A 19,519-nucleotide genomic window follows, 5' to 3' on the forward strand; every position below is an offset into this window, starting at 1 on the left:
TACAGTTGCCGAAATGAATAAATGCATTCAGGAGTTCAAGGATTTGTGAAAGCATTGTTTTCACCATGTGCAAAAACCTTTTGAAACAGTTCCATTTAATGCGACTTTTTGGGGGGGGGCTTAGAAAGTTTGTACGTATTTTTCTCAGTTTCTACACATAGATGGAAAAAAACTTTCTGTCAAATGTTGGAATTACAGTTAAGTAACTTTCAGAAAGAAGATGTGTTTGTTCATTTCAAAGCTATTAAGCTTCGTAGAGAGCACTTTATCTTTTAAAGTTCTTTTTAGAAGATTGTCGGTGACATTGAGAAGCTGTGTGATGCTTCGGAAACTATCGAAATCAGCGAAGCAATTCAAATCAATGCAATGTGGGATTTTTCGTTTTTGTGTTTATGTAATAATGTCTTAGAAGTCTGCCACGCTCAAAATATTTACAGATTCTTGGAATGAACTTCGAGATGTCTGTTATCAAGATGAGAAGATTTATTTCGCATTCTGCTACATCGATTTTAAGGCACTACACGGACTGACACCCTGCCTCGTCTTAGGAGGAAGTTGTCAAAAGCTCTTCTAAGAGAAAAAAAATTACTCGGTCTCAACGCCCCTGGGTTCCCAATGCATATTCAGTGGACTTTTAAAATTGAACTCTTCTTATGCACCATTTCGCTAAATCTGCTTCCCACTCCCTTAGACATGGAGACCACGAAAGATGAGGTGCATATTGAAACAGTGTCTGGTCAACGGGCTTTCTTTCTTTTCGCCATCGACAGAACAGCTGTCCTGCTGGATTAGGTGTTCTTCAGCCTGTTAGATCCCGAAGGTCAACGGGCTATCAACTCAAATGGTATCCGCTACTACTCGCCGGGATATCATTGGCTGACCTTTCGGACGGTAGGAACCTCGTTATGTCACACAGCCGAGAATATTAGAATATAATATCAAGATGAGAAGCCTAAAGGTCCTTTTGCAAGAGAAAAGACACTACCTTATGAGGGAGCTCTGCGACTTTCAAATGGCACATGTGAAATGTTGGGCATTCCTGTGGTAAAAAGAACTATCAGAAAAAATTAAATGATGCCCGAAAAGAATGCTATAGACGAGTTGCTGACTTTGCATCAAGAACTGGAAACGTCAATGTTAAAGTCCAATGATAGGTTTCAACAAGAAATCGTACACACGCTACCAAGCCATGGAACTAATATACCATGGAAGCGATGGTATATTAGATCGATTTGCTGTCTTAGAGCTTATCAATCTAATCAAAACCTCGGGAACTCATCTTTCCAAAAGAAAAGTTTGGCTGAAAATTACGATGAGATTTATGCAGATGGTAGCCTTACAGAAATTCCACGTCAAAGAAGATCTCAACAATCTGCCACAGTTTCAAAAGAAGAGTCTTCATTGGACTACCTTATGATTCTTAGAGTTTGTGGTTGAATATGAACTTTAGGAATTTGTCCCCAATTTCACTTTAAGATTTTTTTAAAATTTGTGTGCTTCTATACCATCATGTCAGAGAATTTTTCAAAATTAGGACTAGTTAAAAATTATCTGAGGTCCACTATGAGCCAAGCGGCATTCTCTAATTTGACCATTTTGTTAAACAGAAAATACTGCTAAAGCGATCGATTTTGGTGACACAATTTCAAAATTTGCAGCAGAAAAAAATTAGAATAGACTCTAAGTTTCTTATTAAAGTTAACTGCCACTAACGAAAACTTTGCTTACGTTATTGCTTTACTGCTGCATTGATAACCAATTAAAACTATTTTATTTATACAAAGGTTTTTTTTAATTATTCGCTTCCATTCATAAAAAACTATTTACAAAATAATTAATATTATATTCTGTTTACTTAATCAACTTATAAAAAATTGCTTCCTCAAAAAATTTCATTTGATAATTTAGTGGAGATGAAGTTGATAAGTTAACCACCCGGTCGGATTATTTTGACTCCTCACCTGAACTTGGGCCTCATTGGAGTACAGATTTGCAAAGAAGAAAATTCATGACGTTAATAAATATTTTGGGACTATTAAAGAAACTTCAGTGTTTCAGTCCGTTTTTCTTTTTTTTTTCACTCATTTAGTACAAAATTATTATTTTAAGCCCTATTTTAAATCGATTCTACCCCTTCCGCCAAAAAAATTGGTTTAAAAAATTATTGATGGTTATATTTTGTTTCATGGAAAAAAAAAAAAAAGAAAGCTTTAATTTTTTTTTAACTGTATAATTTTGGTGAAATAAAATGTTAATAAGGACACAAATCTTTACTTGCATTGCAATAAAAAAGTGTTAGGCTTACCTTAAAAAAAGTATTCCTAATTATCCGATTTTTTTTTAAAAAATTCGGATGGCTTTGAACCCATTTGTTCCGGAATTCTGTAATGATGTTTTTGTTCCCGAATGTACAGTGGTGGCCATTAAAACTGCACAGCGATCAGTTGGTATAGTGGTTACCGTCGGTGACTGCCATGCCGAAGGGTCCGGCTTCGAAACCTGGAGAAGGCATGAATGTTTGTAGATGTATAGTGTGGTACGGCAGTACTGTATGCGGCAAGCCGCAAGTTTTATCGCGTGGTTTGGTGAAAGGGGTGGAAGACCTTTGGACCCGTCTCCCCCCCCCGAGGTCCACGGCCCTGGAATCCAAAGCCCCCATTACCATGTAATATAATGGACGTAATAAGTGTTTTGTAAATTAATCTAATAATATTACTGCTCAGTGCTAATGAAAAAAGTAGCATTATTAGATTATTAAGCGTGTAACATAGTAACAAGTATTCACACGCACGTTGCGACATTGGTAGCAGTATGACAGTCTTGTTCGTAAGGCGGCCAGAGCTTCGTTAACGATACAGCACAGAGTTACAGCAGTAAGTTGAGTAATGCATATGGTCATATGAATGGCGTGACATTGTTCATTCTGCCGAAACCTTCTTTTACTTGTAATACCAAGAAGGCTGTGTTTGTGTGTGGCGGCTGATTGTTGCAGTCTTGTATTATGCCCCGTCATGCCGATCAATCACGTGGATTTGTATTATTGGGTGCTATTGTATATGAACCCTTCTATCCGAGTTCGCATATCATTAACTAGCGTGACTTCTCAGAAGAGTTAGACGCTGTGGTTGTACCGTACCTTCACGAACATCGTGAAACCATTTACCTACACTACAACGAGCAAACGAATATCGCATGAGCATCGTCCGCCATTTCCTGAAAAGTACGTTCCGTTTTCATCATTGACTAAACACGTCTGATTCGTGATTGTACAAGAACTGGTATGAAAACGACCACCAATGGTTACAACGGATGAATGTTATCAAACAAATGGAGCCTCACAGACTGCAATATGCCAAGCTGCCACCTACAGTCTATTCCAACAAGAGCGGCCATGTAGCAGCAAAAATACTGCTACCCGTAACTGTTACATACTAGAATGTCCTTTGCTTGTTCTGTATGTCCAAATAACTAATCACTTCATGTGCGTATAATGAGGTATTTGCAAAATAAAATATATTTATTTTATCCTATTATTATCGTAATATCTTCATTATCTTTAACGGATTTCAGATTTTAAAGCCAGGCAGTTTCTTACTTATTTACATAAAATTAACAGATTTTAAACGTATAGATAATTTTAAAAGTAAAGTGCAGGTATTTTATAGGAAGTTTTATTCCAAAACAGTTTTGCACTAGCTACAAATGTTCATAAAAGTCCTGCTTTTACATTAGTTAATTAACGATTACATATGCAATGGTAATTAAGTGGACGAGTTTCTTTATCTATAATGGTAACTACGAAAGGTTCTTTTTCCTCCCGCTCATGCAAAAAATTCTTCAATTCCAAGAATTTTTTTTTTTTTTTAAACAACAGTTAAAACAATTAATCGAAGAATGTAACTTTTCTCTGCATTTTTCATTCAATTTTTTCTGCTATTTGTAAACGACTATTTGATTATTTTAAGATTATTTATTTTAAGATTTGATTAAGTTAAAAAATTTTGTCTTAGCCCATAATAAAATGTCTCTATTGGGGGGGGGGAGTCCCATAATAAAATGGGTCTCTATTTGGGATCTATTGAGATGTTAAGCAAAAGCAAAAAAAGAAAATTAAGTATGAAAATTAAAACATTTACCTTAAGTTTAGAAGATTAAAAATGAGTTGAGAAAACGGAAAAATCATTGAATTTTTTGTAATTTTATTTTTGAGCTAAGAAACAGTGCAAAAATGTATATTAACATTATCTGCAGGGATGAATTCAATGAGCGAAGACGCTATACAGTTACTTAGATATTAATTAATCAAAAATTTAATATTTTTCATTGATTTCAAGAAACAAATAATTTGTATTTCTTTTTCAGGAGATTATTCCATGCACATATCTCCAAAGGCTTTTTAATTATTCGCTTTTTAATTTATTTCTTTTTAATTATTTATTTATTTATTATTCTAAAGAAACAGATATATAGAGCCATTTATTGAGTGTAATGTGAATACGACATCAAATTATTTGTTGAAGGTAAGTTTGTAGGCAATTGTATTTAATTTTAATAACAAGTTAAATTTATATTTTTTCCTTAAGCCTTCATTCCTTGACTTGTCAATGCCAGAATATTTTAAATTTGGTAGCGCGTGTGAAGTAATGCAAATTCTACTTTGAGTAGAAAAGGTTTAAATACTGAGTTTTAGAAGGGAGTATTAGTTAATTGTATCTCTGTAGCGTGGGCTTCTGTTTCTGCAATTATTGCTGGTTAACGTGGAGTAACAGCTATTACTTCGCTGCCACTATATTTTCGACGCGGTTTTAGGTACCAAAATTATCTGAGCCATGTAGAATAATTTCTACACTACTTGTTAGTATCTTCGAATTTTTAGTTTAGTTCTTGTTATTTGAGTTACCGACCGAGTGAGGCGTAGTGTTTTAGCATCAAGTCAACGAATTGTAAATTTTAAAGTTTAAGGGGTACTTTTAACCTTTCTCCTCTGCAGTTCCTACACGTACTTCAGTTGTCGCATTAGAAGATAAACAAGTAGTAGATCTTACAAGGTAACTGAAGACAATTCCAAATGAGATTTGAATTTTACCATCTTTGAATGCTCAATGCTGTTTCTATTCGGCAACATTATTAGCACACAAGTCATCTAAAGTATTTCGAATAATGAAACACCATGAAAAAAATGACATTTTATTAACTAAATTTCACACAATTTATGGAAACATGATTGTCACAGTTATTTCAAACTGACATAAATACAAAAAGGCTACATAAAATTACAAAAAAAGTTCATAGATGGTTGTTTTTACCATCTGTGTATTGTTGAAATATATATTTGATATGGCTGATCCGTAGAGTTTTTTGTGATTTTATCCATAGAGTTCCGTAGAGTGATCCGTAGAGTTTTTCTCTTTCTTAATGTTAGGGCGGCTTGATGGAAACCGGACTTCTTCTTTCCTTGATTCAGCTTATGTCTGAATGTATTATTTAAGCACTTAACGTTCATCTCAAGTGACTAGCCGAAGTTAAAAATTAGTAAAAAATCAGAAATTCGCCCGTATTCATAAATGTACGTTCTACAATGACGTGTACATATACAATGAGAAATGGATTACACAGGATAAAAACTTTGTAAAAAATTCTGTAAAACAACCGAATGCAAGGCCCACGTTCGATATTCTATTCATTGTTAATAAGCAAGAGACTGTGTTGAAAACACAGGCAGAGAAACCAGAAGATTAATAACTTAAAAAACAACAATAATAACAACAACAAATTGTATTACACTATTTGGAATAATTTGTAGCTTTAGGTTTCTTCATTCGTACTTTTAACTGAAATAGAATGTTATCGTTTGTATAATTTTCACCTGCTTAGAAGATGAATAATTTTTTAACAATATTCTTTTGCTATTCCAAAAATACCTTTCTTATAAATTCAATTGTGTTTAAAAGTAGTTTAACTAATTTTATATTGGCTATAGCTTTTATTTCTCTACAATGCTTTTATTTCTCTACAATGCTTTTATTTTTTTACAATGCTTTTATTTCTCTACAATGCTTGAATTTCTATATTACGCTTACTAAGATAAGTGACTGCCATAGCCATCTATTGCTATTTAAAACATGAAATTTAAAGTTATACAAGGATACAAGAAAAGCGTTTTGTTTATTTGCTCAACACAAATGGTTTATGCAATATTAAAAAGTATTTATTTCTCTTTTGAAAAGATTATTTTATAGTACTAATAAGGAAAAGAGTAAGTAGAACAAATAAACATAATTCTCAAAGGCAAAACTTGTGGCAATGGAAAAAATATCAAATAATTGCTTTTTTAAGAAAGAACTTTTAAATGTGTTTCAAACATTTTAAAATCTTCAGCTTTCAAATTAATCACATTTGGAATGAGAAACTATTAACATAAGCTTAAGTCTAATTACTGGGCCTTACAATCGAGTTTCGCTGTAGTCCATTCACTTCACACAATTGTCTCTAATAGGATCAATGGCCGCTGAAAATGTCATGAGAAAATTCATGACGTGGCACACAAAGGTATTTGTTCCTAGAATGCTTATAATACAACTTAATCACAATGGCAACTGAAATTCTCTGACATAACCACTGTTTAATCGTGACATGTAACGACTAAGTGGGCTGTCAGGATCGCTGCTTCTCCGCGTAGGCAAGTCCCTACTTTCTCTAAAATGCTTTTTTGGAGATTCCTGCCGTGCATGCAAGTCGTCCCACCTTTCGAGGTAACCTCCATTAGAATCCCGATTAGAACGGTGATACCCCATCATACGGTTTCGGTCTGAAGCTCTCAGACCATTGTCGTCGACGAATCCCGGATTTACGTGATCTTCTCTCTCCCTCGAACGCGGTGAATCTCCAGGCTGTCCTACAGATGTTAGCTTAGTGGAGCTGCCATGCAACTGGTGAGCATGGTCAATGATGGCATCATTACCACCTCTCCAACTTCCGTCACTACTTTCACCGCTGGTACCGATGCCTTGATCAAGATCTCCGTTATCTGTCCAGGTAGCTGTAGTCTTGTACTTAGGTTCTTCTGCTATTACAGCAAAATGAGAATCTGCGAGAGTTCGGTACGTTGGAGCCGAAAGTTTTCCATCGTGATTTGCCAATATATCACTATGTTTGGGAGTTATGTAGAATGGAGGTGCACCATCTTTTTCTGGAGCGGATTCAGATGATTTTTTCGCTCCACTGCACCAACCATCAGTCAGGGACAGTAATACTGGCAGAAGCAATAAACCATGAATGGCAGCAAAAAGTATAACTAAAAATACAGTCTTGAAGAAAACTGTAAATATGTAAGATGGCGCTGCATTTAATACAACAATTCCTATAAGAGTTGAAATGCTACCCTGAGCAATTGGTAGCCCTAAAGAATGCAAAGCATTTCTCATTCGCATGTCTGGATCTTTTTGCTCAGAAGATATGTATGCATACGTTATATGAGCTGAATAATCCACAGAAAATCCTATGCATAGAATCAGATTGATCATGGATATAGCATCCAGATTCACATTCCACCAACTCATGTAACCAACCACTCCTATTTCTATGGAAAATATTGAAAATGCTACCCACAGCGCACAGCTAGGGATGGGAATAAATATAAAAGAAATTATCATCATAACTGCTGTTGCAACACCTACAGCCTGAATGGAAGTCTCTTTAATCAACAGGAATTGGTCAAAGAGAACAAAGAGTTGGTTGAACACAACAACGGGTAGCGTTGAATTGTCCGCAATTTGCCGCAATTCTAAAAGCATATTCTTTTCGTCATTAGCATCCATTATGTTTTCTGTTTGCAGAACAAATCTCGATGCAGTAATCTCTGTATAATCCTCATTAAATTTGATATCTTGCTGGAAATAATTTTGGGAAAGTCTGAAAAATACTTGCCTTATGCCTCTATAAAAATCTTCTTTTTTACTCATGTTGAAACCCTGGAGAAAAACTTGCGTTCGCGAATCTTTCATAAATCTATGGTATATTCTCAACCAAGATTCTGTAAACCGTGGTCCAGCCATTAGCCTATTATTTTCCAGCCTATGAAGCAGGTCTTCAACTTCCTCTTGAACTTTAGGATCGGAATAATCTAACGTTTTGTTTATCACCACCTGGATTCGATACGGATATTTCCTGAAGTATTTATCCTCTAGCTCATAATAATCTAGAGAGTATGAATCGTAACGTGCCATTTTGAAGCGTTCCAGACCTTCCTTGACTTTCGTACATCCCCATAATCCAAAGCCGAGATAAATTAAGAATACAACAATGATGACAAACTTCACAGGCTTTCTGCTGAGGAAAACTCCTAGTTTGTCCCGAAAAAACTTCATCATCATATTTTCCTTGTTGTCCATTGGATTGTCTGGATCTGTAGGATTGCGTCCACCCGTGCAAAAGAGATTGAAGCATTTTCCTCTGTCCTCTAGAATATGGAAAGAAGAAAATATATATATATATATATATATATATAAATCTTTCAAGAAATATGTAAAATAAATTCTGCAAGTTAATTAGACAAGATGTTATGCTGAATTTTGACCCAATGGATTGTTACGTTTAACTTTAAATTATGTATAACTATAAAAATAGTATTAAAATATTATTTTAATTTTTTGAAACTTGATCAAAAGAATGAAATATAATAACTATTGTACAGAAGACAGAACTATGCTTTTGTTATATAAGCACAAATTTAAGAATTCTACTCCACTGGTATTGATTAGCAATTTAAATTTAAATGTGGCTTCAATAAAATGAATAAGTAATTTTAAAAAACTGAAGATTCGCTCATTAAAAGGACTGATTGAAAAGTGTCGACACTGCCTCTGTTTCTAGATTCGTAGAATCTATACTATTAAAATATCTGTACTCGTCTGCCCGTTTGTTTGCGACATTATCTCCTCCGAAACGACGGGGAGTTGAGTTTCAAAAGAGGTAACCACAGATTCCAAAAATTCGTGGAAAACCTTTTCAACCATTCTCAACTTCGTACGACTTTAGTCAGCCGAGATATTAATTAAAAGTTGTGAAAACTTTAATTTTCGTACTCAGTTTTCCGAGTGGCAACAGTCTCGCGCTCTGGAAATAAAAATCTGCTTTATTTCAAAAAGTGCTGCCACTGCTCGCGTTCAAATCGTAGAGTTTGTTAATAAAAAATTTGTAAGTTTTACGAAATATGAAATAAAAATAGCATTGCCAAACATTAAATGCATTATCATTATACAAAGACATATTCTGACGTTGAAGAAAGCAGGCGATTGCATGTGACGTCATTGTATGTCGAAACTTTTTAGTTAATGTCAACGTTTTAAATAAATAGTTGCTGTTGGCAACTTTTGTGTTTCGGGTTAGGATAACTGACACGATATGTTACTGGCACGTTGATCTTTTATTGATATTGAGAAAAAGTTGATTTATTACATTAATTTAAATCATGACATCATAATGTTCGTGCCTGAAGTGTGAAAGGTTTTTGTTTCCTGGTTTGGAAACAAAAAATTATTTACAAAATGGTTGTTGCTTAGAAAGAATGAACTGATTTCCATTCGTATTGAAATTTTTTATGCATTTCCTTTTCAGGTGCACATAGAACGTGTAAGTTTTGCTTTGGCCTCAGCCCGCTTATCTGACGGACTTGCCTCCTGCTAAAATTTATAAAGATTAATAGATAGCAATGTGGTCAGACAGTGAGTTAAGTTCTTACAAAATTTCGAGACGGATCTTATGAATCAATCACGAAGAAAAGTAATCGAAAAATTATTGTTCATGTTTAATTAAGGATCAGTTAATTTAAATAACTGAATTCCTTTACGTTAAGGAGATAAATCGGGGAAACTTACAGAACAGTACAAAAGACTATAATGTTTTTTGTTGTCATCGAATATCGCCTTAGATGAGAGCCAGCCATCTTCCCTCCACTATTTTTAGAACACGTGAAACAACGCTTAATTTTTAAGAAATAAAACATCTTTTACCACGAAGCGGTTTGGGAGACCTTAAGATTTAGTTGAAAACCTCATAAGGGATTATTACTGAAATCCTTGCAAGCGAAAAGTTTCCAGTTAAAACAAGATGACTGCATTCATCCACAAGGAATGAATACGTCGGCAATAGCAAAGCAATTACTGAAACAAATTATTATCTAGGAATTGGACTCATAAAACAAATAAATAATATAGTTTAAATCTGGAAGTTGAATACAACATAAAAAGCCTTAGGCAAGTTCAGGATATCATATGAAACCATTTCAAACTAAAAATTCAGATTCTTGACTAGAGATATTCATTGCAGAATACTTTTCTTGTATAAATTCCAGGAATACATTAAATACTGTAAATTATGAACAATATTTTGCATTAACTACAGGAATTATTTAGGTACAAGTCCGCAGATAATTTAGCAGACCTTAGGTTTCTGCGCATTATAAGATATGGTCAGCTTTTAACTGACTAGGCAAAAACTTTGTGCGGCCCTAAAATACTCGGGTCCCATGGACACACAAAAGAAACTGTGTACTTCTTGCGTCTATTTTTAAGATATATTTATTTTCATACTATCCGATAGTAATAAATGTTATTAATATAGTCCCTCTAAGATAATATGAGTTCTTTATATTCACCGAAAATAAGCGATATCAGGAAAATAATTTATATTGAATATATATCACGGAATATTAAATTATACTCATTTTTTCCCTGTATTTCATTTAAACTTATTGAATTAAATCTATTTCGTCGATAGGGGATAAACCAAAGTAGAATAGATGCATTCTTCACGATTCACTATATTAATTTACATAGAGACACTGGTGGTATACGCAAAAACAACAATTCGGCCAGCAGACAAGAAGGCTGAATTTTCGGTGCACAAAACTAAAGGTTTCCTTTGGGTTCCGCTCGGAAAAAAGACACTAAAGGTGCAGAAAGAATTAATACAAGTTTTAAATGTATACAAATATGATTGCTATGGTAAAAAAAATTCGGCTTAAGAGCACTTAAACAACTTTTAAATTGTTGATAATTCTACAACTACTGCATGCAGATTAACTAAAGGGATAAAAACCTTATCCGGAAGATAAGAACAACATAATTCAATCATTTTTAAACCAAAAAAAAATGCACTATTTACTAACATATAAAAATAAAAACTAAGCTCATGAGCTTAGTAACAGAAAGTGGGTATATTTATATACTTTTGGTGTTGCCGACTGCAACCAAAAGGGACGTGCACAACTAACATGTTACAGCAGTTCTATACGCAAAGTTTCAACGTTCTGAGCATACTTGCTTTTAAGTTATGCGAGATACATACAGTGGGATGGACAAAAATATGGAAACACCTTGTGAAATGCATGTTTGAAAAGAAAGATTGATTTTAATGAAATATGTAGGTGACGCTGGCATTTTTGACTACTGACGCCACCTATACAACTTCGTAAATGTGCTAAACAGTTCAGTTGTTGTCGGAGTACTGTTATGTGAGGTTGTCATTGCATTATGTCAGAGTTAACAGACTTCGAACTTGGGCAAATTGTTGGAGCACGTATGGTAGGTGTTTCCGTAAGCAAAGTAGCCGAGGTGTTTAGTGTTTCAAGAGGTACTGTATCGAAGATTTATTCCGCATATTTGAAAAGCGGAAAAACATCATCTGCTAAATCACAGCGCGGACGAAAGTGTGTCCTGAGTGATCGTGACAGACGATCATTAAGGGCAATTGTGACGAAAAATAAGAAGACCACAGCTGCAAAAGTTACTACTGAAATGAATGTTGTGTTACCGAACCCTGTGAGTACCAAAACAATTAGAAGGGAGCTTCATAAACAGGGAATTGCTGGCCGTGCTGCAATTGAGAAGCCACTCATCAGTGATGCTAATGCCCGTAACAGGAAAAGGTGGTGTTTAAGTCATAAAGCCTGGACTATAGAGCAGTGGAAGCGAGTAATATGGTCTGACGAGTCTTCTTTCACATTGTTTCCCCCTTCTGGCCGAGTTTACGTCTGGAGAACGCCATCTCAAGCCTATAATACAGACTGCTTGTTGCCAAGAGTGAAACATGTCGGGGGTTCTGTTATGGTTTGGGCAGCCATATCGTGGTTCTCTGCTAGCCCCATGATAACTGTGTCAGGGCACATATAGACTTATGTGAACATTTTGGCCGATCAAGTTCATCCCATGGTACAAACTTTGTTCCCCGATGTTGATGGTGTCTTCCAAGACGACAAAGCCCCTGTTCACACAGCTCACATTGTCCAGGACCGGTTTTCTGAGCACGAGGATGAGTTGTCCCATCTCCCCTGGCCACCACAGTCACCAGACCTGAATATTATCGAACCTTTGTGGTCTACATTGGAACAGAAAGTGCGTTCTCGTTATCCACCACCAACATCGTTATCTGAATTTGCCACCGTTTTGCAGGAAGAATGGTATAATATTCCCTTGGCAAACATACAGGAACTGTATTTATCCATTCCGAGAAGACTGCAAGCTGTTTTGGATGTCAACGGGTTTCCTACACCATATTAAGCAAAGAAACATGTTTTTTTAAAGGTGTTTCCATATTTTTGTCCAACCCCTGTACATATGTAAGTACAGACGCTATGAGAAAATCTCTTTTAAATTCATTTGGGGAAAAAAGAGTCCTTTATTCTGTCCTTACGTACATATGTCACACTGAAACATCGTTAAATTGCATTTGGTAGCGGTCACTATGGATATTTTCGTTGAAGTTTGGTAGCGCGAATTTTTCGTGATTAGAATACTTCCTCTACTTCGTACAAGGAAGTAAAAATGCTGCACATATCCATCTCACTCGTTCTAAGCTCTCTGAAGATTAATATTCAAACGCTTGGAGCTATGAAATGTAAATAATTTTGCTTATTATTCCAGTTTATGATTCTTGTATGGTCGAGTCTCTGAATTCAGAAAGGGTTTTGAAGTTTTACAAATAGACAAAGAAGATCGCTTAGTAGCTTAAACTTTTTTAATTGTAATACATTATGCGGTTTTTCAAATTACTCTGACACAGAGATTTTTCTTCATATCGCTTTCCATCGCGTTCTTTGGTGTTTCTTCTTCTGGCATAAGTGGATAGTACATTAAGTTATAATTGCATGGTGCGTGGTTCGAATTTCGAAAAAGGGACAGTGATTTTTTGTGTTTCTTGGTCGGAAATGTTTCTACACTTTTGCAAGAAAAATTGGCCTTCTCCCTAGAAAAACGTTACTTAGACAAAGCGATGACTCATGCACCATACCAGTTCAATTACATCGAAGCTATAAAAAAAAATTAAAAAAAAAAATTCCAACAGTCAATAAGAAATACAATGTTAATAATTAAAATGCAGAGGATAACTGAAAACGTCCTTCACATTTATCTGTATTAAGACAATTATATAGACCCGTTTCTGCCAACACTATTATTTACCTCATATTGACCTCATATCGATGTAATTGAACTGGTATGGTGCATGAGTCATCGCTTTGTCTAAGTAACGTTTTTCTAGGGAGAAGGCCAATTTTTCTTGCAAAAGTGTAGAAACATTTCCGACCAAGAAACACAAAAAATCACTGTCCCTTTTTCGAAATTCGAACCACGCACCATGCAATTATAACTTAATGTACTATCCACTTATGCCAGAAGAAGAAACACCAAAGAACGCGATGGAAAGCGATATGAAGAAAAATCTCTGTGTCAGAGTAATTTGAAAAACCGCATAATGTATTACAATTAAAAAAGTTTAAGCTACTAAGCGATCTTCTTTGTCTATTTGTAAAACTTCAAAACCCTTTCTGAATTGGCAGCACAAACAACTCGAGAACACTGATCGTGATGTGTTGATACTGAAGATAGAAGGAAGGCCACACTATTGTTTTCCAATTTCTCGTTCTGTTTTTTAATTTGTAGGATTATTGCACTTGCCCTCAAGATATTTAATACGTTTGGAGCGTGTTAAGATTTAAGACCTGTTTTCTCAAAAGAAATGACTGGAAATGAACAGTACGTAAGTTCAAAATAAAAAAAGGTCTGCAGTTATTTTATTGGTGAGAGTAAACAGGTAAAATTACAGGGGACACTACAGGCTTCGCAATAGGATCAAACAGGTATTGCCGAAAATTGGAATTGTCTGTATGCTATTTATCCAAAAGAAAATTGAAGTTATACATTGTCACATTTATATTTATATGGATAATAACATGAAATTAGGCAAAGGAATTAAACAAAACATTTTATAGTTATACAGATCTGTATGCGTAACCGATACGTTCAGATTGTGAATTACTGTACGGTCACGTTAAATTCATTTGCTCTGCAACTCAGTTGCTCTTAGAGTTAAATTCAGCTGCTCTGTGTTTAGATTCAGAAGCTGAAATTAAATTATCTGATTTTCAAAGGTAATCTTTGAAAAATCTTAAGAGGAAAAAAAAAATAAATAAATAAGCAAACAAAAAAAAAAAAAAAAAAAAAAAATCTGAAAGGTTTCAGATTTTCAATGAAGTCTAAAGGCGCGTTTTTTTAATGCTTTGTTTGTTACATTTATTAAATATCACGTTATCACGTCGCAAAATAATTTTAAAATGAGCTTATCTTTAGAATTTCCGATGCGCAGTTCCGCGCGCTGGAGATAAGTTTTTTTCCCCCGTAGAGTGCTGCCATTGCTCGCTTTTAAATCGTTGAGTTTATTATTCAAAAATTCGTTAAAGTTTTACAAAAATATGAAATCAGTAATAAAACAAATTCCAAATTTGGGCTTCCAGATGTCCATATTCGATGGAGTACTATGTCATTCAAAATTCGATGTCTCTAGGTACCGTTGTTTTATCACAATACGAGAAATATACACACATTTATGCAAATTTTTCATTATTTAATTTCTTCAAATGCAGGACTCTAAGATTTGGTGGCAACAGTTTGAAAAGTGGAACGGACATTTATAGTGATTCAACGCAAAATACCAAAACGAAATTAATAGTCCTTCTGGGACAAAGCAAATAAAATAGAATAAAATAAAATAAAATAAAAAAATAAAATAAAATAAAATAAAAAATAAATAAATAAAATAAAATAAAATAAAAAATAAATAAATAAAATAAAATAAAAATAAAATAAAAAATTCCCTTCTCAGAGATGTAAGTAGTTATTCACAATAATTCATAGCACAGCCTTCATTAAAGTTTCACTCTCCAGAACATAACGCTAAGGCATTATTGTACTACACATTTTGAAATCAATTATGTTTGTTGCTTATACATTATTTATAATAATTATTTGACTGAATTTCTGTGATCTTTTATCGTCTCGTTCACGGTCGATTTTTTTTTCGTTGACTTTTTTCAGTATATTTCAACACTTTGTATTCCCAGCACTTTGTTTTAGATTAAAAAAGATTATACGTCGTTAAGATTTATCGCGTTTTTTCTTATTTAAATTTCTTTGGAAGTTCATCATTCAATTATTTAGTTTCCTCATGCTTTATGGAAAATTTTTCTTTTTCAGTATACATCCAATTGAGTGATCAGTCTTGTTACTCTGATCCATAAATAAAGAATCATCTTCCGTTCCATCTATATAGTTAGGTATGCTATAGTTTTTAACTAATTATACCACATTTAATTTTCTTCTATACTTTCATTATCCACTCACATACTATTTCTAGACTGGCATGACGCATTTGGCCTCCTTTTCCTTCCTTGCCTTCGATGTTCACTTCAAAATTACATGACTACAAAATTGATGCATGACACAATCAAATGACTACAGAAAGGGAAAACATTTAACTCCTGATTCCGCGAATTCATTTGGGTCGGAAGTGCATACTTAACTCAAATAATGTTCCCCTTTTCCATAAAACGAAGAATAACATTCTTGTGCACACCTGCATTGTACACAACGCGTCTTTGTGGAATTATTTACTCCTTCAAGCATTTCCCTCCATATACACATTGGTCTTTTTATCAATTCAGCATACCATTTTTTGAAAGCCTGGGAAAAATCTCCGAATGAATGACTTAAAAATATAAGAGGTACATGTATTTTTTACGTTTCTTTGTAAAGAAAAGGTTGCACGTTATACGGCGAAATATACGGTAAATAAACAAAAATGATATCGTAGAGAGCTCAAATAGCCAAAAGCTCAAAAAGTCTAAGAAAAAGCATTACGAAATAAACAAATAAATAAAAGTGTTGGAGAAAAAGTGCTGTTAAAGAAAATAACGTAATTCTTCTTATTCCAAAGGATTACGTGTACTTATTTCCTTATCAGAATTAATATGTAATACATATATTCATTTTATTAATATATAGTAAGCAAACCTATTCTTTTCATAGATATAACTTTCCTATCAGACGCAATTAAGGAAATCATTAAAATGTTTGATAATAGAACTAAAATATAAGTCCTTCGGATTTCAAGGAAATTATACTTTTTGACTCTTTATTACTGCTGCCCGTATTTTCTTCTTAATTACATATTCATTATATAAAGAATGACCTGCTGTGTCGATGAAGGTCGTATACGAAATGGAGTTATTATAACACAGCTGACAGCTTAAATGAATCGAAATTGACAAACGTCCAGAATAAACACTGCAATCCGAAGAGCCCTGAATAACATAACGAGGATCACATTATGAAGTTTCACAGCCATTGCATGCAATAGAAAAGATAACAAAGTTTGTATAATGGGACCTTGAAAAAAGAGAGACTGGAAAGAGAAAATGATAAAAATTTAGAGAAAATTTCAAAGCTACATAAGCAAGTAATCAGTGGCTATAATATATGTGACTTAAAAAGTAGCAACAGGTGTCAAAACAGATACTATTAAAAACATAAAGCAAAAATAAATCAACAAAATTTATGATTTTACTGCAACTATGAAATGTACAGCTAACTAGCTTTTCTAAAAACCTTTTATTTGGCTATTTCTTGATGTTATTTCGCATCGTAGCAATTTATATTATAAGATACTTCCCCCTCCTTCTTAGCATGCATTCGTAGTGTAGTGGTCAGCACGAGTAAGTCGAGTCCCAGTAAGGGCACTGCTAATTTCTCATCTTTCCTGCTTTCAAAATAATCTCAACATTAGCGCCCGAACAGGGACTCGAACCACGGACCTCTCGAATACATGCCGAATGTGCTGAAAACTACACTACGAAGACGGGAGAAATACCTTATATACTCCCCCTTTTAAAGAGCGACTTGGGATTAAGTGACCCAATCGCCAAATCCTGGTGATGGAGAATCATCATCCACCACCGTTTTAGTTCGAGCGCCACTGTAGATTTATTAAGTTATTTAGAAGCAGGAGATGAAAAAAATGAGCAATGCCCTCGCCGGGAATCGAACTACGGACCTCTCGACTACGCGTCAAGCGTGCTGACCACTACACTACGAAGGCATGCTAAGAAGGCGGAGGAATACCTTATAATAAAAAGTCGATTTTCTACATCGTACACGAGACACCAGAGCATTACAGAGACTGTTCGCACATTTTTAGACGATTTTCATTGCATTTACAGAAATATTTTACATAAATTTTTTGTATTTTAAATGTTTCATTTGATAACTTTTATTCTTCACTATTTTTTTACATCGTAATTTCTAAGATAATAAAGCCCTTTTCAGTATTAAAAAAGATATTTTATCCCATATCTCTTGAAAAACTTTCCAAAGTCCAAATAAGGTTGTAGATCGATGCTTGGACAATTCGCTTTTTAAAAGTTCAAAAGCGCAAAATCCCGTGGATGATACATTAGAAGATTTAGCGGGGATATGAGTGAAGGGTTATAATCTTGACACCTGTTTCTTGTTCCGTCCGTATAATAATATTGAGATTATTCCGGAAATTAACAGTGGATTTTGACGTATCACTGTTTGCTTTGTCTTGATGCAGTTCTACTGATTGATGGCACTGTGAGTAAAGACTTGAAAGTTGTATATAAAATATGTTCTTGATGATATGTGGAGTTGACCTTAACAGTTTTATGCACTGTCTTTAATTTTTATTTGTCGTTATGTCAAAAACACATAACCTTTGTAAAACTTACTTTAGATTCTTTGAGCCATGTTCTAAGATTTTTTATATTTCTCCTTGATGATAATAAATGTATCTTTTTTAATTGCAGTCATTTAAATATACCCGAGATTCATCTATTGTCACAACCTTTTTTCCATTTTTGCTCAAATAATTGTTTCTCATAGAGAATTCTGCAGCGCATTCTGCTTTCGGGGATATGTCGTGGCGAAAGACGATGCACACTACGTCTTTTCGAATTTTTAAGATTCAAATCAGCATTAATCGCTTTGTTTACAGTTAACACTGATTCAACTGTCCTTTGACTTCGCGGATTTTCTTTTAACATTAAAGTTCTTACCTTTGCAACTTTCGAAACATTCCGTTTTTTCCTTGCATATGTATTTTGAACAATTTTTCTCCTTGAAGCCAAACGCTGACATTTTTTTTCCTTTCTTATTGACAATATTATCTTTGCTTTAGATAGCAAAAACCATGGCTTTCACAGCGGTTTTTTGAGAACTAAACACGAATAATTTTCCTCGGAAAGAGTACAAACATAGCTTTGTTCATTGCTTCTTTAAAAGTGCCATTTTGCATTAAAACAAAATTGTTAAGTAGCAGACGATAATTTACACTTTGGAAAATATAGTTGCAGTTAAAAAAGTTTTTTCCAAGCAAGTGATATTTTCTAATAGCAAAGCAAAATCGTGTAAAAAATGTGCAAACAGTCTCTGCTACTTGCTACACATATACCACGTGACTCATGTTTCAGGTATTTGTCTATCATTGGAAGTCAAATTACTTTCAAAATTCTAAATATGATTTCACAGCATAAGCTGCGAAACCTTTCAAGACCGATGAATATGCCTAAATGTTTTGAAAAACCAAAAAACATTTATGAATCAAAATATTGTATAATTTCTGATGAAATTGCTGATACTAAAAAAATAATTTGAATCGTATTGTTATAAAAGATTTTAATTTTCATTCATAAAGCTGCGAATGTACGTTAGTGGCATCGGGACCAAATATTTGCAAATAAAGTGAAGTTGGATTATTTGCTTCGATACTTATTTCCTAAGCTCAGGTAGATTTATTTAATTTTTACTACTCAATTCCAAAGAGAAATATAATCAATAGCTCTGAATTTATATAATCTACATTTACAGTGATGTTTACAAGTACAAAACAAGTTTAAGAATAGTGAAATCGCGAAGGAAACGATTGTATTCCGTAATTATTGAAAATATATATATATATATATATATATATTTCGTAGAGATTTTAAATTAAACACTTTTTATTTGAATTTAGCTATTTGTTTTTATTGTTCTGTTTAATTAACACCTTTTAAAAACGCATTTGCAGATTTCGCATCCTGAGAAAATAGAAATTCTACATTTTTTCTCAATTTTAGGTTAAATTTTTATTACCGTTTAATTTAAAATTATTTCGAATCATTCTTGCACTTACT

General features: G+C 33.9%; 1 protein-coding gene across 4 annotated transcripts in view; it reads right to left on the reverse strand.

Moving 5' to 3' along the window:
* Positions 1–5,171: 5,171 nt before the first annotated feature.
* Positions 5,172–19,519, reverse strand: part of LOC118203019 (patched domain-containing protein 3-like) — a 331,935-nt gene continuing 317,587 nt past the window's right edge. For all 4 annotated transcript variants that reach the window (XM_085810563.1, XM_085810562.1, XM_085810561.1 and 1 more), the window contains one exon: positions 5,172–8,458. In XM_085810563.1, the coding sequence (XP_085666689.1) occupies positions 6,585–8,458 (1,874 nt within the window). In that variant the 3' untranslated portion in view covers positions 5,172–6,584. The remainder of the gene's footprint in view (positions 8,459–19,519) is intronic.

Source organism: Stegodyphus dumicola, chromosome 2 (genome assembly GCF_044657685.1).
Source record: "Stegodyphus dumicola isolate Sdum_Otavi_A_Nest chromosome 2, ASM4465768v1".
Lineage (NCBI taxonomy): Eukaryota > Metazoa > Arthropoda > Arachnida > Araneae > Eresidae > Stegodyphus > Stegodyphus dumicola.